Below are 20,429 nucleotides of genomic sequence, written 5' to 3'. Positions count from 1 at the left end.
TCTATTGGTCATTTATATTTTACATATTATCAACGGTGTTGATTATTTTTGTAACAGTTTGTACTTGTGGTTTTATATGTAGCCTGCAGTCCAAGACCAGTGTTTTTATCCATTTGATTGTGTGCACCTAATAAATATATTTTTAAAGAATGTTTAGTTCTCAGCTCAACTCTTAGGTTTCCTAACACCTAGAGTTGACAGGTCCCTCCTTGCCACCGACGGGAGATTTCTGGGGTGGAGCCTGAGAGGGCGGGGTTTGGGGAGGGAGGGACTTCAATGCCATAGTGTCCAATTGCCAAAGCGGCCATTTTGTCCAGAGGAACTGATATCTATCAGCTAGTACCAGGATTTTGGCAACCCTACTAACACCCCTGTCCTACAACTTCAATCAGGCGCTAGTGATACATCACACATGGTAGTCCTACGCTCTGTCACAAAGCACTGGTACCTCAGCATGGTTCAACAAAAAAATTGTCCTTTATGCCATATTAATGATCTCCTTCCCCCAAAGGATTGAAATTTGCTTTAAAAAAAACACCACAGAACCATCACAAGAAAAATAATCACCAACAGCACAATCCTATACGGATATGGCATTGAAGTCCCTCCACTAAAACCACTGAAATGAATGGGCTTTCCTCAGAATTACACTACTTAAGCACTAGTAATGAAAATATTCGTCACAATTTTGCTCAAGGGACATCAGGGGACAGGAGGACCAGTGTTCCTCTTTTTGCCCAACCCTTACCATCAGCATTCATGAGCCCTTTATTTACTCTTCTTTACACATACAGCTAAAAAGTGCTATCTGGGTCTGCAGTCCCTTCCCTAGGCTTGGAGCCTGTCTGCTGGCCCTACCTTACCCCACAACATAGGCAGATCATGAGAGGGAGGGCAGGAAGGATTGCGTTAGTGCTTGGCTCTTGTGGCCCTTTCTTACATGCCCAGGTTAATGCCGATCACCACTTTTGGGTCAGGAAGCAATTTTCCTCCAGGCCAGATTGGTCAGGGATCCTGGAGGGTTTCTTTTCTTTTTTTCTTTTTTTGCCATCTTCTGGGCATGGAGTAGGGGGTCACTGGGGGTGTGTGTGGGGTAGTTATGAATTTCCTGCATTGTGCAGGGGGTTGGACTAGATGACTCTTCCAACTCTATGATTCTAAGATAGGGGCCGGTCTTCTGCGCTAAATGGTTTTGGTCGAATGTGCTTTTTGCAGCTGCATTAACTTCCTTCTCCAGCAATAAAGCTGGATCAAGTGCCATCCCTAGGCTCTTAAGCAAGTCAGCGAGAGTCATTTGGACCCCATCAAAAGTGGGGAGCACCATGTCCTTCAGGACCTCAGCCTTCCCAACCAACACTACCTCCATCTTGTCAGGATTCAATTTCAACCTGTTTACCCTTTGCTATTTAACTATATCCGTCAGACATTGGTTCAGTCTCTACCTCATGACCAAGCAATTTGGATAAGGAAATATACAGCTGGGTGTCATCGGCAAAAACACAAGTGATTCCTCCTCAGGGAGAGGCTGAAGAGCATGGGGGACAAGAGTGAGCCTTGTGGAACTCCACAAAGCAGTTCCCACACTGTAGAAAACAACTGCGGATCCTGTCATCATTTTGGTGCCTCGTGGCATCTGAAAGACTTCCTATTCTAGAATTTTTGTGGACTAGAGACCATTTGGTAGTCTTTAAGGTGCCAAGAGACTTCTGATTAATTTTGTTGCAGTAGACCGGAGCGGCTACAGTTCTGTGACAATCTTGTCTTTCTAGTTATGCTAATTAAACACCCGAAGCGGGAAGAAAGGTAATTCACTGTTCTGATTAAGAAATAAATGGATGGGACGGAATTAGCTGTTAAAATTTAATTTGGCAATTTCACATCGTAGTCTTTGCAGCCCTGCGGAAACATTCCACCCATGGTTTCTCAGTGCAGCCAGCTTCGAAATCCCAGCCCTTTATTCAGTTCCCTTCCTGCTCTCCCTCTCATAATCTGCCTAAGTTCACAGAAACAGCATTGCTGTCAGATGGCCATCTAGCCTCTTTTTAACCACCACCACCCCCCGCCAAAGAATGAGAGCCCACCAACTCCTAAAGAAGCCTGTTCCACTGAGGAACCGCTCTATCAAGAGGTTCTTCCTAATGTTTAGCTGAAAACTTTTAATTTCAACCCATTGGTTCTGGTCCTTCTGGAGCAACCGAAAACAACTCCACACCATCCTCTATATGACAGTCCTTTTTGTAATTGTTATCACCTCTCAGTTGTCTCCTCTCAAGCCTAAACATACCTTTCCTCATACAACTGTGTCTCCAGACCCCTCACCTCGCCATCTTTGCCCTCCTCTGGACATGCTGAAGAGTTGAAGTAGAGTTGGTTTTTTTATACCCTGCTTTTCTCTACCTTTACACAGTCTTAAACTGGCTTACAATCGCCTTCCCTTCTCCTCCCAACAGACACCTTGTGAGGTAGGTGAGGCTGAGAGAGCTTTAAGAGAGCGGTGACTAGCCCAAGGTCACCCAGCAGGCTTCATATGGAGCAATGGGGAATCAAACATGGTTCTCCAGATTAGAGTCCACTGCTCTTAATCACTACACCATGCTGGTTCCAGCTTGTCTACATCATTCTTAAATTGTGTTGCCCAAAACTGAACACAATACTCCAGGTTAGGCCTAAGAGTAAAGCGATGTCATCACTTTGTGTGATCTGGATACTTCTGTTGATACAGCCCCAAATCGCGTTTGCCTTTTTAGCTACTGCATCTTGACTCCTCTGACCTGACCATGTGGACCCATGCTATGGTTACCTAGAGGCTGCACTACTGTAATGCACTGCACATGGGCCTGTCCTTAAACACAATTAGGACCCTACAGTTGGTACAGGTCAGCATGGCGTGGTACTATCAGGTGCCAGGCAGAAACTACACATCACTCCCTTTTCTTCAGACTCTCGGTTGGTTACCAATCAGTTACTGGTTCAGTTCTAGGTGCTAGCTGCCACCTGCAAAATCCCTTAAAGGCATTGTGCCTACATACCTGCAGCTACGTTCTGCTGCAACAGCTCTGCTTATCTGAGCAAAGCCTTCTGAAGGTGCCACCACACATACCGGAAAATCAGCAGTTGTCTGTTCCTGTGCATTTCTGTAGTGATTCCTACTCTGTGGAAAAATCTAGCAGAAGCTATTAGGAAGGTAGGGTGCCAGCTCCAGGTTGGGAAATACCTGGAGATTTTTGGGGCGGAGCTTGAAGAGGGGAGGGTTTGGGGAGGGGCTTCAATGCCATAGAGTCCAATTGCCAAAGTGGCCATTTTCTCCTGGTGAACTGATTGCTATCGGCTGGAGATCAGTTGTAATAACAGATCTCCAGCCCTATAGTAGGTTGGCAGCCCTATAGGAATGCCACTGTACTTCTGTAGTTTCAAAAAATGTGCAACATATAAGGTCGCCAACCACTAGGTGGTGGCTGGAGATTTCCTGCTATTACAACTGATCTCCGGTCGATAGAAATCAGTTCCCCCGGAGAAAATGGCCACTTTGGCAATTGGACTCTGTGGCATTGAAGTCCCTCCCCTCTCCAAACCCCGCCCTCCTCAGGCTCCACCCCCAAAATCTCCAAGTATTTCCCAACCCGGAGCTGGCAACCCTGGCTACACAGATTTGTTCAGGAGGGCAATCTTGTAGGAGCAGAGCTGCAGTGGAATGGTTCAGCTCAGTAGACGTTTATTAGGGATAAATTATTTCCTATTATGATTGTCTTGTTGCCTTAAACAGAGAGGTTTGCATGCGTTCTGTCCCCCCCCTCCAGTCTCAGACCAACTTCGTTATTTTGTTTTACTAGGAATCTTTGCTATTAGATTAAAACGTTATCATATTTAGTAATCTGCTAAATTTCCTGAGAAAGTACACATTAAACAAGACAGATTCAGAGCACAACCAAAAGATAAACAGTAACTTGTTCGCTATGAAGTTGTCAAGCTTGTGCAAGAGAGTCTATCAGTCAATTCACTTGAAACCAGTTGCGCAAATCAACGAGGGCAGACGGACGCTATGCATTTTGCATAGCTTTTCTCATATTTTGTAATCTGTATACTGATGGAAAGTTTTTTTTTAAATCATCCTGCCTTTGCCTTTAATCCGCCTTGAGTCCCAGCGAGAAAAGGTAGACTACAAATAATAATAACTATAATGTCGTTATATCCTTGTCTGGAATAGATCTGGACGCTGCACAGAAACGGCAGGAGCAACGACCGCGGCCGCTCGCATCGCCTGTCTAGCAGCCCCACTCCCTCTGGAGACGCGAACTTTCCTCTTCCCAAATCGCCTATTGAAACTTCAGTTCCAGGCAGCTTCGCCTCCTCCGACCACCAGAGGCCGCTGCAGGCTCCGCTCTCGGCATTCTCTTGCGTCCCAAGAGATATTTTCCTTAAAAGCGGAGCGTTCCAAAAGTTTCCAAAGTTCCAAAAAACTTCCGGTTCCCCTAGCGAGCCAAGGCAAGAGTGGCTAGAGGCCGAGTCTACTGGCTCCTTAGAGACGCATGAGAGTGGCAGACCGGTGCTACAGTTGCAGCAAAATTGTGCAAGCTTCAGCGATCCTCTGTGCTGATGCAGACCTCACCCCGCCCCGAAAGAAACTGTTTTTAGCCCTGTTGGTTGTAGTTCCGGGAGTTTTAGAGAAAGGCAAAGGTAGCTGGGCTGAGGGAAGGAGGGAGAAGACAGGAGATAAATTTACATTTTTAATATACGGGTGTGATTCGTTAAATGCACAAATGTCTTCGACGCTGCCCAACAAGCAGCGTTTGGGAAACCCTGCGCGCGTCTCCCTTTTCGAGAGCGGTCCTGCTGTTCAGTTGGCCGAATGCAAAAGCGCTACAATACAATCTAGTGGCAGTTCAACAGGTGAAGCCTTTGCACTCGCCATCCGTCGGATTTCTGAATGCCGAGTGAAGCAGAAATAAGGGAACCCCGCTGGATTTGCCCCCTAAAGTAGATATGCTTTGGGGGAGCAGAGAGGCATTCTCGTCTTGTTTTGCTCTATAACTTCGGAATAAAAGTCATTATTATTTCAGTACTTCTAGAAGTGTATTAAAAAAACAAAACAAAAACCCTCTGGTTACCGCACTTGTATTCCCAGCGATGTAGTAAGAGTTTGAAAATGTTATAAAAAATACTGTTCGCACTTTGTTTGGCCCCTTTAGCTGTGAAGACGTCTTCCAACCATTTATAAGCCGTGGTATCCAAAAACCCTGGCTGTTACCGCACTAGGTATTCCTAGCGATGTATCAAGAGTTTGGAAATGTTATAAAAAACATCGCTTTAAAAGGGTTTTTGGATGCCATACAGGAATTCCGTTAATTTGGCCATCCTCATATACATCCAGTTTCTCTCTCCAGTCACCAATTCTCTAAACTCTTCATGGGAGCTTATTGTTGAGTTTTAAGAATTCGGATGGGGAAAACGTGCATCTTAGCCAGCAGCAAAGCAGTAAAAGAGGAAGACCCAACAAGAGATGGACGGACTCAATAAGGGAAGCCGCAGCCTTCAATTTGCAAGATCTAAACAAGGCTGTCAAAGACAGGACATTCGGAGGACTTTCATTCATAGGGTCGCCATGAGTCGGAAGCGACTTGACGCACTTAACACACACACACTGGATGGGGGGAAAGTGCATCTAAAGAGGGGCAAATCCAAGGCAAAACCTTCCATGAATAAATGGCCTGAGGCCATTTATTAATGGAAGGTTTTGCCTTGGATTTGCCCCTCTTTAGATGCACTTTTCCCCCATCCATATTCTCAAAACTCAACAACAAGCCCCCATCCAAGCAGAGTTTTGAGCATTCAGATGGGGAAAATGTGCATCTAGAGAGGGGCAAATCCAAGGCCAAACCTCCCACGCATAAATGGCAAATGAATCTGTGCAGCAAATCCAAGGCCAAACCTCCCGCCGCGCGTCAACGGGAGAAGCAGCGTCGCAGAGCCCCTCGCGCGGCGGCGCTTGAGACACGGGAATCGCGCGCCGCGTTGCACCCGCGGCCGAACCAGGGCGCGCTTCTGCGGGCTGCCGTCACTTCCGCCCGGCGCCTGGAAGCTCGCGCGCACCGCCGCCGGCGTCACGCGGCCGCCGCTCTTGGGCTCGCGAGGGGCGGGCGCAGGGAGCAGCCTTCCGGCCTCCCCACTTCCGTTTCCGGGTGGGCGGCTGAGTCACTCCCTGGCTGCCCGGCTGCCTGCTGCTCCTGTCGGCCCCGTCCGCTGTGCCGCGATGCCGCTGGAGAACCTGGAGGAGGAGGGCCTGCCCAAGAACCCCGACCTCCGCATCGCCCAGCTCCGCTTCCTCCTCAGCCTCCAGCCGCAGCGCCCCGACCCCGCCGTGCGCCAGGAGCTCATGGCCGCCATCCGCCAGCACGGTAGGCCAGGCCGGGCGCGGCAGGCCCGGGCGACCCCCCCCCCCCGAGCCTGGCCCCGAAAGCGTGGGGAGGGGGAGGCGAGGGGAGGCAGCCCTGCACGTGCCCAGAGCCGCCGTTTGGATCGGCGCCGCGGGTATAGAGGCTTGCAGCCGGCTTTTCTTCTTGCAGCGTCCCCTCTGTTCTCGCCACAACGACCCTGCGAGGTAGTAGTAAAGGGCCAGAGTCCAGGAGCACCTTAAAGACTAACAAGAATATTTTCTGGTCGGGTATGAGATTCTTGTTAGTCTGTAAGGTGCTCCTGGGCTCTGGCTCTTTTCTACTACTGCGGACAGACTAACACGGCGACCCACTGTGAATGATCTTCATGGAGGAGAGCGTTATTCATGGCTACTAGTAAAAATGGATACCAGTTATGATGCACACCTATTCTCTCCAGGATCAGAGGAGCATGCCGAATAGATTAGGTGCTGTGGAACACAGGCAGAACAACGTTGCTGCAGCTGTCTTGTTTGGGGGCTTCCTAGAGGCTTGATGGACCTTGGTCTGATCCAGCAGGGCCTTTCTTATGTTCTTATGTCCTAGGACCTTAACGGTAAGAACCATCTCCCAAGTTGAAGTATATTTTCTGTTTTCTGGTCGGGTTTAACGGGACGGGGGATTCCCGTGTATTTACCTAGACTCACAAATGTTGTTATAGAAAAGGGCAAGAGTCCAGGAGCACCTTAAAGACTAACAAGAATATTTTCTGGCAGGGTAGGAGCTTTTGTGAGCCACAGCTCACTTCTTCAGATACAGCTTAGAATGTGAATCCATCTGTCTTTAAGTAGAGGAGAGTGAACTCAGACAAGCATTAGTATGTAAATATGAACAGCACTGGTAATGAGCTGATCCAGTCTCCCAGTGGGAGAACATTTCAACCTTCCAGGACATTCTGTTGCAGATTTAAGAGTAGCAGTTCTCTTACAAAGGAATTTCAAAGGGAGATTGGAAAGAGAAACTGCTGAATTACAGTTGATATTCAAACTAAAGTCAATGCATTTACCTGGGCTGAATAAAGACCTTGCATTCATACCAATGCTGATTTCTCCACACCCATCTCTCCCCTGGACATCACAGACTCTTCTGCATACCACACCTAATCCCATCACGCCTGCTATTCACATTGACATACTGTTAACATTTACATACTAATGCTTGTCTGAATTCACTCTCCTCTACTTAAAGACCGATGGATTCACATTCTAGCTGTATCTGAAGAAGTGAGCTGTGGCTCACGAATGCTCATACCCTACCAGAAAATATTTTTGTTAGTCTTTAAGGTGCTCCTGGACTCTTGCCCTTTTCTACTGCAGACAGACTAACACGGCTACCCACTGAACTACCTGCGAGGTAGGTTAGGCGGAGGCTGAGCGTGTGGCTCAGTCAAGTGAACTTCCGTGGCAGACTGGGGATTGAAGACTCCTCGTTCCCAGATCCTGGTGCTACATGCTGCATCGTGCGGGCTCTCCCTGGAAGGCCAGAACTGGCTCTTGTTGTCTTCGTTAAGAGTCCAGGTGTGGAGAAGGTGGAATAAACCACCTCTTTAGCATCAGAAGTTGCAGCCATGAGTCAGCGATCCTTATGCTATAGCGCTCAGTGGCAACTGGGTTACTTCTACATGGAGGTTTGCTCCCGCTTGACATTTTCTTTTTAGCATCCAGGGCCATTTATGCACGGGAGGTTTCGCCTTGGATTTGCTGCTCTCCAGATGCACATTTTCCCCATCCGAATTCTTAGAACTCTGCATGGGGGCTTACTGTTGTGTTTTGAGAATTTGGATGGGAAACACGTGCATTTAAAGAATGGCATATCCAAGGCAAAACGTCCCATGCATAAATGGCACAGGTCTCTCCCCCTCCCTGCTTTCATGGGATCTTTTTGGAAAGGCTGTAGCCAGAGTCTGTGACAGGTAGAGCCCTGAATTTTAGCCTAGTGACACAGGAACCAATTAGAATGATCTTCCGAACCAGCCAGTCAGAACTGTGGACTGGGAGACAGGTTAAGATCTGATAGTTGGGGAGGGTTGCAGTGCAGTTCTCAAAGGAGCCCCACACACCCTTCTAAGCCCATATCCTGTTGTAAATTATTGTTATAGCGCAATGCCTGGTGAATTATTGATGCAGCCACTAGCTTGGATCCTGCTTACAGTTTGCATGGGGGGGATTTCCAACACACACACCCCGTGGCATCCCCCAAAGCTCTATGAAATATTGCTCCTGGGGGATGTGCAGGGGACACCCAGGAAGATCGGGGAGGGGTGAATAAAAGTTCTAAGTAGGATCCAAGCTACTGTGCTTTCCCTATGTATGGCTGTATTTATACAACATTGGCTATTGTGCTGTAGTGGTAATTCACAGCTGGACTTCCTTGTGTGGATGGGATGATTCATGAAATAAAGTATAGTTATAGTGCAATATGGTTGCATCACTTTATCACTTGGATATTATACCATCTTGTGCTTTAGCAGTAATTTACAGCTGGGTCATCTTGTTCGCACACGAGAATAGTTGCAGTGAAATGATTGGGGTATCCAATGATGTGTAGCTACAAGTCATTGTCCCTTCTCTTTCTATGTATCATGTCGCTTCCTGTCCTCACTTGTGCTCTCCCTGCTCCCCCAGTATCTACCCTGTTGACTGTGGGGCTTCCCTCCTTGCTTGCCCCCATTGTTTCCTGCTCTGTGGCTTTTCTGGTCCATGATAGTCTTCTAACATTTATTTGGGGCTTGGCATATAGGTGTCAGCAACTCTGTATGTGGGGGCAGGGGGAATAAGCATTGACATAGTCCTTGTTCAGTGGATTTATGGAATAAGATGATGGGTGGCAAAAAAAGTGTGGGGTTGGGGTAGGGGAGGCTGTGGATTGAATCAGATAATATGGAGTAGTGGTTAGGTTATGCCTGGGGAGACCTGGAATGCTGTGCGGTCTTGGGCCACTCACAGTGCAATCCTGTGTGGAGCCCCTTGTTTTGGAGTAACTGCAAAAGTTTGGGTGGTTCATCTCTCTCAGCCTAGTCTACCTCACAGGGTTTTTTTTGGAGCATAAAATGGGAAAGGGTGCTGTCTCGCTGTCCTTGGAAGAAGGGTGGAATAAAATGTAGATAGATTCTGGGTGGCAACAGAGAAATAGGCAGCGAAGCAATGGAGGCTGGCGTGATCCTTGACAACAAAGCCACAAGCCATGTTGGATTCTTCTGCTGTTGCACTGGGGCATGAGTAATTAGGGTGTGGTGAGGAGAATCAGATGCCATTGCAGGAGACATAAGAACATAAGAAAAGCCATGCTGGTTCAGACCAAGGCCCATCGAGTCCAGCAGTCTGTTCACACAGTGGCCAACCAGGTGCCTCTAGGAAGCCCCCAAACAAGACAACTGCAGCAGCAACATCCTGCCTGTGTTCCACAGCACCTAATATATTCGGCATGCTCCTCTGATCCTGGAAAGAATAGGTATGGATCATGACTAGTTTCCATTTTGACGAGTAGCCATGGATAGCCCTCTCCTCCATGAACATGTCCATTCCCCTCTTAAAGCTTTCCAAGTTGGCAGCCATCACCACATCCTGTGGCAGGGAGTTCCACAATTTAGCTACACGTGAAACCTAAGCTGAATGTAGGGTAGTTGGAGACCGGCCAGCTTGAAGACTGGCTCACTGCAACAATATGTTAACTTTCCTGGCAATCTCCTCCCACCCCAACTAGTTTATAACAGCTACACCGCTGTTGGCCCTCAGCATTAGAAGCCTTTAAACCTGCTGCTTCCAGTACTGTTGAACTTCCGCAGCGTATTATTGCTCCTTGGCTGCTGCCGTTATATACCATATACCCCTCATCTACTTCGAAAAGTATTATTTGTTGTATTGTTTACTCCTTGAACAGTCTCTCTCACCGCTGTTGTTCCTCTCCTGAAGCGACACTGGGCCTGTTACTCTGGTGGTTTTATATCCAAGATCTATGCCCGGCCTTCCTTCTGCTTTAGGCCTAGAAGGTGGCTAGCAGATAAATCCAGACAAGAATCAGTGAGAATCATCGTGCTCCCTTGCTGCAATCAACGGCAGTTGTGACTGCCGTGGCAGGGACAGGGTTCCAGCAGATGACAGACATTGTCAGGTTTGGAGTGGCTTCTGCCATGTGACTCTTCCTTTGGCAGCAGTTAGAATGGTTGCAGGTTGGCCCTCCCCCCACCGTGGCTGTTATGAATAGGTTGGTTGGGCATGCATACGAGATGGAGTGACAGTGCTCTTCTCCAATCTCAGCCCAGGGCTGTGCTGTGAATCACCCAAGTAACATTATTCACTGCATTGCTGTCTCATCTTCTGGGAGTCTTTCACAATCTTAACCACTGGGGAAGATATGACTCTGTTGAGTCAGATAAACGTTACTTTTATTTAACAATCCAGTGACCCAGCGGTCTTGAACCGAACCAGTCTTACAAATGCCGCCCTCTGTTTTCATCCTCGCATATAGAAGCCACTGCTGCCAGAATTATTATTAATTTTTTGCCGTCAAGTCACATCTGACTTAGGATGATCCCTGGTGGAGTTTTCAAGGCAAGAGATGTTCAGAGGTGGTTGTGCCATTGCCTGCCTCAGCATCACAGCCCTGGTATTCCTTGGAGTATCACATCTAAACGCTTGCCAGGGCCGACCCTGCTTAGTAAGCTTCTGAGATCTGACGAGATCAGGATATCCAGGTCAGGGTGCCACAAATTTAGGCACAGCCAAAGTAGTACCTGGATTAGTATCAACTAGCACAATGCAGGAAATTCCCAAAGTGCTGTTTATCATCTGGGCCTGAATGGAAGGGAGAGCATTCATCTTGTTTGCATTTGAACCCATCGTGGTTTCCGCGCTCTTGCCAGGCGAAGCATTTAACCAGCCCTGGGCCCTGCTCTCTTTCAGATATGGCGCCATACTACGAATCCCTCTGCAAGTCACTCGACTGGCAGGTAGATACGGACTTGCTGAATAAAATGAAAAAAGCGAACGAAGAGGAGTTGAAACGCCTCGACGATCAGCTCGAAGATGCAGAGAAGAACCTGGGGGAGAGCGAAATCCGTGACGCCATGTTGGTCAAAGCGGAGTATCTCTGCCGAATTGGGGACAAGGTAAGCGAAGGGGGGCTTCGGTTGTGTTTGGCTAACTGCATGTGGAAATGTGTGCAGATGGTATCTGTCTAGGTCAAACTTGGTAGAGCCATTTTCTGGACACGGCGGCAGAGTCTGGTGTGGGGGAAGAAGGTAAGAAATTACCTTAGGATCATCTGAGCTGGCTTTTCTTCAGCTGCCTTTGTGGTTTGGCAGATGAGCATGGGGGGAACTCCATGTTGATGCCTCTCCTATGAAACCGGTTGAAGATATATTTGCAGAGAAGAAGTAGAGATGGTTTTTATTCTCTGCTTTTCTCTACCTTTTAAGGAGTCTCAAAGTGGAGTCTCTGCTGTGAAGCACATAGAATCATAGAGTTGGAACGGAGCTACCAGGGTCATCTAGTCCAACCCGCTGCACAATGCAGGAAATTTACAGCTACCTTCCCCCTACACCCCCAGTGACCCCTGTTTCATGCCTAGAAGATGGCAAAAAAGCCTCCAATCTCCCTGTTCCTTCTCAACTTTGTGTTTGATTTCAAAATGTTGGTTTAGATGACTTGCACATTTTTTTTCTTGAATAAGGTGGTCATGCTCAATCAAACCAACAGTGAACTATTCAGAAATGAAGTGCCATATTTTTTGTCTTAGGGCTCTGGGCTGCATCTTTTAACATGAGCAAATGCTGTTGTTTGGTTTTTTTTAGGAATCTGCTCTGACGGCCTTTCGTAAGACGTATGACAAGACCGTGGCTCTGGGACATCGGCTAGATATTGTGTTCTACTTGCTCCGAATTGGCCTCTTCTACATGGACAACGATCTCATCACACGGAATACTGAGAAAGCCAAAAGGTACAATTTCAGCCAGCTCCAGAGAACTGAAGGGCCCTGCGAGACCCCCCAAAAGGGGGGGGATCTAGAACAAGTTATCTTGATGAGCAGCAGTGTTAGTGGATGCCTTCGGATTTGGCTGTGTTCTGGCAGATATTTGTGGGCTAGCCTGGTGCTTCCCGTTTTAAAAGCTCCTGAGAGGGTGTGTGGCCCATGGGATTGCACATATTATATTACAAGCTGTGGAACACAGGCAGGATAATGCTGCCACAGTCATCTTGTTTGTGGGCTTCCTAGAAACACCTGGTTGGCCACTGTGTGAACAGACTGCTGGACTTGATGGACCTTGGTCTGATCCAGCATGGCCTTTCTTATGTTCACATAAATGATATACATGTCTCTCTTCCCCTGCCCCCCATTTCTTTTCAAAGTCTAATAGAGGAGGGAGGAGACTGGGACCGGAGGAACCGTCTGAAGGTCTACCAGGGCCTTTATTGTGTGGCCATCCGTGACTTCAAGCAGGCAGCAGAGCTTTTCCTGGATACGGTTTCAACCTTTACATCGTATGAACTGATGGATTACAAAACCTTTGTAACGTACACAGTCTACGTCAGCATGATTGCATTAGACAGGCCGGACCTAAGAGAGAAGGTAGGCTGCATAGATGCTCACCAGTGATCTGCATAGCCTGGATGGTATTTTTTTAATTCCCCTTATGTCTGACTTGTGTTTTTTTAAATATATCTTCCAGGTTATCAAGGGGGCAGAGATCCTGGAAGTGTTGCACAGTTTACCCAAAGTGCGGCAGTATCTTTTTTCACTCTACGAATGCCGGTATTCGGTTTTCTTTCAGTCGCTGGGTAAGAGAGTGTTTTTTTTCCCTTCCGACATCCTTGGCCAGTCTGAGTCAGTAGACTCGAGGTGTGCAGCAACCAGGCTCTGGGTGAATGTACATTTTACCGTCCAGTGCTTGCCTTTCCCCTTTCTTGGATGCGCATTCTCAGGGGCCAATTAAGAGAGAGAAGTGCCTGGAGATTTCGCAGGTACAAATAAACTCGACCAAAGATGGTACAGGGTACGACCACTCTTGGTATGGCAGAAAAAGGATGGCACGGTGGGCTTTATGGTGTCTGAGGACGAAGGAGAGGAACTCTTGTGGAGTTCCCTTTTTGGTCCTGACCAGTCAGCTTGGAACTTAGGCATGTCTTCCACAAAGTTGTTTTTGTTGCATGGACTGGAGAGGCTGTGTGTAAGTGTTCCATCTTTGTTGGGGCGCGGGACAGGCAGCAGCTCTTCCTGATGCTTGCAAGAAGAAGAAGAGATGGTTTTTATATGCCGACTTTCTCTACCACTTAAGGGAGAGTCAAACCGGCTTACAATCACCTTCCCCTCCCCACAACAGACACCCTGTGAGGTAGGTGGGGCAGATAGAGCCCTAACAGAGCTGTGACTAGCCCAAGGTCACCCAGCTGGCTTCATGTATAAGAGTGGGGACACAAATCCAGTTCACCAGATTAGCCTCCGCCGCTCATGTGGAAGAGTGGGGAATCAAACCTGGTTCTCCAGATCAGACTCCACCGCTCCAAACCACTGCTCTTAACCACTACACCACGCTGGCTCTCCCAGCAAGTGGCCAGGCCTGTGAAGAATGCTCACCTTGTACTTTGAGGTACCTACTTTTAGAGATCACGGTCTCGTGAGTTCCCAGTCGCTTAGCCTGAAAGCTTCAGTGGAAGTCATCTTTCTGGACCCTTGTTCCTCAATAGGTGGCTTATCAGCCTGCTGACACTCTTGGATCCTGCTTTCCCCCCTCCTTCCATAAATGTCACCTTTGCATCTTTCTGCTCTGCTCCCAGTGCCCAGGGTGTAACTGTTGTATGAGTGTTGCCAAGTCTGTTGACATGAAGTGGTCCTTGAGATGGCATTTCATAAGGAAATGTGGGCATGACCCGCAACTGATGAGATAGCAAATAATATAATTCACTATGCTTTGACACTGCAACCTGGTGCAGTGGTTAAGAGTGGTGGTTTTGAGCAGTGGACTCTGATCTGGAGAACCGAGTTTGATTCCCCGCTCCTACACATGAGTGGCGGAGGCTAATCTGATGAACCGGGTTGGTTTCCCCACTCCTGCACATGAAACCAGCTGTGTGACCTTGGGCTAGTTACAGCTCTTTTAGAGCTCTCTCCACCCCACCTACCTCACAGGGTGTCTGTTGTGGGGAGGGGGAGGGAAGGCGATTGTAAGCCAGTTTGATTCTTCCTTAAGTGGTAGATAAAGTCGGCATATAAAAACCAACTCTCCTTCTAATGGCAGAAGATCCACCCCCCAGGCCAACTTCTTACTGTTACATGGTCAGTGTTGACTTATAATCAGAAATTGGCACAAAGCTGAGTGCCCCTGATTTCATGGTACTATTTCTGCACATGAGCTGGTATCTGCTTGGTGTGGCAAAAGATGTTTCAGATGTCTGAGAACCTAAACTTGCAGATGGAGTGGGAGTTGTGCAGGAGATGAAATTTGGCTTCCAAGTGATCTCTGCTCTTGCTAGAACATCATCTGTCCCGGAGGGGATAACCCATCTGCAGGAGGCAGTCTTCTTTTCCCTGTATATCACCCCTGCCACAATCACTGCTCTTGTCTACCACTACCCTTGTCTGTGACCTTAGGCAGATGATGAGAGGGAGGGCATCTTGGCCATCTTCTGGTCACTAGGGGTGTGGGGGGAGGTAGTTGTGAATTTCCTGCATTGTGCAGGGAGTTGGACTTGATGACCCTGGTGGTCCCTTCAAATTCTATGATTCTATGCCCAACTATGTGATCAAAAGGATAAGCTTTATTGCCATAAACCATTGGGCCAGGCAAATATGTCTGGCAGGCTAGTGACTGCCAGCATTTTGGAAAAAAACTCCCAGTTCATGTACTTCGCCATTCTCATTTAACCAGTGCCTCATAGGCAAAGCTATCCTTATTTCTGTTCTGTATTTCCATTTTAGCTACTGTAGAGCAAGAAATGAAGAAAGACTGGTTGTTTGCACCTCACTATCGCTACTATGTCCGGGAAATGAGGATTCATGCCTATAGCCAGCTTCTAGAATCCTATAGGTCACTTACGCTAGGCTATATGGCAGATGCTTTTGGAGTCTGCGTAGAGTTCATAGATCAGTAAGTAAATCTCTTTTCTTGGCTTTTTATTGTGTGTTGGGGGGGGGACTAACAAAACCTTACACAGTGTATAGCAATCTCACTCCAGATAGTTGGGAAGAAATTAAGTAACCATTTATTTTTTAAAATATAGACCAGTATGTAGGAGTATCATTAGAAGAACCCATTTCCCTCTACATTTTGCAAAGTTTGGGGGCAAGAACTTTTTAAGCTACGAGAGGCTAATTTAAATGGCTGGGAAGCATTACCGATTACGACTGTGTGACCTGGGGAGACAAGTGCCAGCTGGAATTTTTCATCGGTTTCTGCATGGAAGACCCCTAAATTACGCTTGACAATGCCCAAAGTTTTTTTTTTTTAAAGAGAAAAATCTTTTAGTGTGTAGCTGGAAGTTTGGAATGCAGGCGGAAGGTTCCATATGTACGGCCAACGAGAAGAAATTAATCCTGCCACGCCCTTCTCTTCGTGGATTGTCGTCTATGATACATCTTAGTGAACAGGCTGCCTGTGGAGGTTGTAGATTCTCCTCAGACAGTTTCCAAATGTTAACCAGGAGCTTGCCAAAGTTGCTTTAAGGAAATGCTCTCTGATGAGCCGCTGAACGGTAGCTGTGGGCTGCACAAAAGCAGCCGTAGCCCCATCGTGTTTTACTAATTGCAGCTCTTAAGTTTGCCAGTCATAAACAGTGAAGAGAGCAGCTTTTAATTATGCACTTGCTGCTGCAGGTTTGCAGCAGCGGGGAACTTGCAGGAGGCCGCGGCTGCCTGCAATATAATGGGGCTCCAGTTGGGCATGGTGGGTTGGCTGACTTCATCTGTACATGTGAGGACTGCAGATTCTCCCCCCCCCCCATTCCCCTCCTCTGAGCAGTTCTTTCTGACTCTGGGGAAGTTTATTCTCGGATTGGTCGCTGGACCAGCATGGTCAGATACTCACACAGGTCAGGATGCTTTAGTGGGGAGAAGTGGGCAAAATGGCCCTCTGTTCTCTTCCATCAGGGGAGGGGCTGTGGCTCAGTGGTAGAGCATCTGCCTAGCATGCAGAAGGTCTCAGGTTCAGTCCCCGGCATCTCCAGTTAAAGGGACTAGGCAAGTAGGTGATGTGAAAGACCGCCTGAGATGCTGGAGAGCCGCTGCCGGTCTGAGTAGACAATGCTGACTTTGATGGACCAAGGGTCTGATTCAGTATAAGGCAGCTTCATGTGTTCATGTGTCAGTGGGGCTGCCCCAAGGGAGGAGGCAGAAAGGGCAATGCAGTTCACTGCCCCAGACCCATGTGGCTGTGGGACTTCAGGGGTCCCACAATCCCAGGGGAGGGGAAAGCCAGGGTGATTGTGCTGGTGTATCTCAGTATTCAACCCAATGGCAGGCACATTGCTCCCTGGGTTATTCAGTCCTCTAGCATTGAGTTCCAGTTCCTCAGACCCAACAGAAGGATAGATAGAAACATCTAGTCCTGAAATGAGAGTTTATTTTGGTGTGAATGAGAAGCACCTGACATAATTGGGTTTTTTTGTTTTAAATCAGAGAACTTTCAAGATTCATTGCGGCTGGGAGACTGCACTGCAAAATAGACAAAGTCAATGAAATAGTAGAAACTAACAGGTACCAGTATCTGAAACACTGGCCAAGTTCTAATCACGTTTCTTTATGTACCTTTTTCTATACTTGTACTTTGTAGTATTAACCAACTGGTAATATTGTCATTGAGAGTTAAGTACTGTGAAATGTGTCACCCTCTGAACATGCCCATTTGGGAACCTCCCATTTTGTAGATGGCCAAAGGTGCATCCTTGATTTGAGCTCTGGCTTCCTAATTCCCTATTAAAATGTAATTTAATTTTGATTTTTAAAGCCTGCTTCTGTCCCCAGTGGGACACCCAAATGACTTACAATCTCATTGTGTCATCCTTTTTTTAAAAAGTCTTCACAGCCACCACCAGTGAGGGTAGGTTAAACTGACTGTATGTGACTGGCTCAAGGCCACCCAGCAAGCCTCCATGGCAGAATGGGATTGAAACCTGGATCTTCCAGATCCTAGTCCGACACTCTGATGCCATTTCTATTCAACCTATGGTGCTGTTAATGGTATAAATCCACAGTTGCCAGGCATGGTGACCTGCAGAAGATGGGAGGGGGGACTCAGGGTCTTGGGGTGGGTGGGATATTGGTGTCCCCAGCCCAAGAACGTTATGTCCTGCATGGCCCAGAAGTGACATCATTGTGCTGGGGTTGATGCCTGAGCATTTGCTCAGAACTGTGGTTTAACCATAGAGTTTCGGGTGAATGCTAGAGTGTCACTTGGCATGGCTTTCTGGTTGCACCGAAAGCCATAAATGTTATGCTGGGGATACCAGCTGTTGCCGTTCCCCCCCCCCCCCCGGTGTTTCACTGGAGAATTTCCTTCCACTGCCTAGCTCCCACTATATTGTGAGGCCTGGTAACCCTATGCAAACCAGTAGTTTCCCCACTTCCTTCCCTTGGAGTGGTGTAGTGGTTAAGAGCAGTGGTTTGGAGCAATGGACTTTAATCTGGAGAACCGGGTTTGATTCCCCACTCCGCATGAGCGGCGGACGCTAATCTGGTGAACCAGATTGGTTTCCCCACTCCTCCACATGAAGCCAGCTGGGTGACCTTGGGCTAGTCACAGCTCTCTTAGAGCTCTCTCGGCCCCACCTATCTCACAGGATGTCTGTTGTGGGGAGGGTAAGGGAAGGAGATTGTAAACTGGTTTGATTCTCCTTAAAAGGTAAGAGAAAATTGGCATATAAAAATCAACTCTTCTTGATCATCAGCACATCTGCCGTGGAGCCTTATTGCATAGCGGAAGACTCCACTGCCGTGTTTTGGAGTGTATCATGTTATGCAGGGGTCTGGCCAGACCGCATGGCCCTGAGTGCTGCCCAGCCTGAATGGCACATGCCGCCTAAAACATACCCCATACTCAGCTGATACTGCTTGTCCATAACTACTCAGGGAAGCTTGTGTGTCATCACTCATCGGTTCAGAACCCAGCCAGGAAGCCATTGATGTCAAACTGAAACCTCCTGCTAAATGCCTTCTCTCTTTATAGGCCTGACAGCAAGAACTGGCAATACCAAGAAACCATCAAAAAGGGGGACTTGCTGCTAAACAGAGTGCAGAAGCTTTCCAGAGTAATTAATATGTAACTTGAGACGGTGAAACGTTTTTGGAAATGTTGTTGTACAACTTGGTATACTATGTAGTTAATTGGCAACCGAGGTGTAGTTAGGGTTTTTGCAGACGACTTCGCTGCGTTATACCATTCTGTTCGATGTTCCGTTCACGTTTTCATATCGACTTCATTTATTAAATGTCTAGTACATGCCAACTGCCTTGATTGTGGGAGTGTTATTTGATTACAAAAGTGGTTTTGTTTAGATCCAGTCGCCAGAACCTGCCAGTTAAGACTGAGAGATTGGGAGCCTTGAAAGAGAACTTGATGTATTAAAAGATGTCCCGTTGGTACTTATGTCTCCTACTGCTGTGCATACTAAAAAAGAATGGCACAAACTCTGCTTTTCAAACAGCCAGTAGAACTCTAGTAACTAGTGATGCTGAACACCAAACAGCACAAAGAGAGGTAAGCTCTCCTTCCCTGGAGGTTTTTAAGCAGAGGCTCGATGGCCGTCTGTCAGCAATGCTGATTTTGTGACCTTAGGCAGATGATGAGAGGGAGGGCATCTTGGCCATCTTCTGGTCACTGGGGTTGTGGTGGGGGGAGGTAGTTGTGAATTTCCTGCATCGTGCAGAGGGTTGGACTAGATGACCCTGGTGGGCCCTTCCAACTCTTATGTTTCTATGAAATGAATGTGTTGCTTTGGATAAAGTGGCTGCCAGGGCAAAGAATGCACTGTTCAGCTTCTGAATGAGGCTGAGCCTGGAAGCATGGCTGGTTAGGAAGGGAGGATCTGTGAAGCAGCAGGAGCAATGGAGAAGAAGGTAAAAGGGGAGTAAACTTCTGAACAAGCAAGAGCAGGACAATATCTGGGCTTGGGCAAACTGAAGGATCAAGAATTTGAAGATGTGATACGATGATAGGTGTGTGTGGGTATGATTTCAGTGGAGGCATTCTCGGTGGGCTGAAAGATGGGGGATGCCAAGGAGGAAGATGTAGCATAGCCAAAACAAAATCAGAACATGGATGAAGGTTTTAGTAATAATACATATAGGTGTTACCAATTACAGAAGAGGCTATAAGAGGAAGCAGTTGTGAATATTCAGTGACGTGTACCTGTTGATTGACAGCTGCAAGAGCCCTGTCCACAAGACCTTTAAAGGACATAGAATCTAGATGCGTGGGAATAGATCACAGGCCCACCTTGTTTAGAGTGGAGGGACCTAGGCCCATAGCTAGTCAAGGACTGGATCTGCGTGCATAGACTTCAAACACGATCCATGCATTGCAGTACTGTCATGATCTTGCCTCTAACCTTTAATAACTATATGAATAGGGCAAGAGAGGATTTATGGTAGCTACTCTTCATTTCTGTGATGGGCTAAAAGCCTGGGCACCTTCTGGGGGCCCGAGTTACAAAACCATTCATTGTATGCGGCCTACAACCTCTGGAGTGAGTAGACCAGTTACGTAATATCACACAACTGTCCTGTAACTAGCTTCTTTTTAAGGAGCCAAGACAGGTACGTTTCGAGGGCAGGTCGTTGTACTGAAACCCATTCATAGCACACATTTCTAAATCCGTTTGTTAACCTTGGTTCGAAACAAAACTAGTACTAATTTTTCTCACATCCTCTGCTGCACTTGCTTTTGGTCCCTTCTTCCCTCCCCACCACATCAAACAGCCATGTCTCCTATCCCAAAGAACGAATGTATACAGTATACCTATCCTTCCCCCATTTTCCAGATGTGCAGCTAGCTTCCCAGAAATAGCCTAGTCC

The 20,429-nt window shown here is 47.5% G+C and overlaps 1 protein-coding gene across 1 annotated transcript; it reads left to right on the top strand.

The window, feature by feature from the left end:
* The first annotated feature begins 6,243 nt into the window (after positions 1-6,243).
* On the top strand, positions 6,244-18,679 carry PSMD6 (proteasome 26S subunit, non-ATPase 6). Its single transcript, XM_056855693.1, has 8 exons — positions 6,244-6,392; positions 11,330-11,535; positions 12,220-12,365; positions 12,776-12,995; positions 13,096-13,204; positions 15,342-15,510; positions 17,037-17,114; positions 18,583-18,679. The coding sequence occupies exons 1-8, from the start codon at positions 6,248-6,250 to the stop codon at positions 18,677-18,679; spliced, it is 1,170 nt and encodes a 389-aa protein (XP_056711671.1). The 5' UTR covers positions 6,244-6,247.
* The last annotated feature ends 1,750 nt before the right edge of the window (positions 18,680-20,429 follow it).

The sequence above is a fragment of the Euleptes europaea genome, chromosome 1, assembly GCF_029931775.1.
Source record: "Euleptes europaea isolate rEulEur1 chromosome 1, rEulEur1.hap1, whole genome shotgun sequence".
Taxonomy (NCBI): Eukaryota; Metazoa; Chordata; class Lepidosauria; order Squamata; family Sphaerodactylidae; genus Euleptes; species Euleptes europaea.
The sequence above is the reverse complement of the archived record's forward strand: the minus strand, read 5'-3'. Positions and strand labels throughout refer to the sequence as shown.

What these genes read in the sequence shown, in the direction of transcription:
- PSMD6 (XM_056855693.1), top strand. Translation starts at nt 6,248, where the DNA reads ATGCCGCTGGAGAACCTGGAGGAGGAGGGCCTGCCCAAGAACCCCGAC. An exon ending in TCTGCCGAATTGGGGACAAG is followed by an intron (nt 11,536 to 12,219) that starts GTAAGCGAAGGG and finishes GGTTTTTTTTAG; the next exon opens with GAATCTGCTCTGACGGCCTT. An exon ending in GGCCGGACCTAAGAGAGAAG is followed by an intron (nt 12,996 to 13,095) that starts GTAGGCTGCATA and finishes TATATCTTCCAG; the next exon opens with GTTATCAAGGGGGCAGAGAT.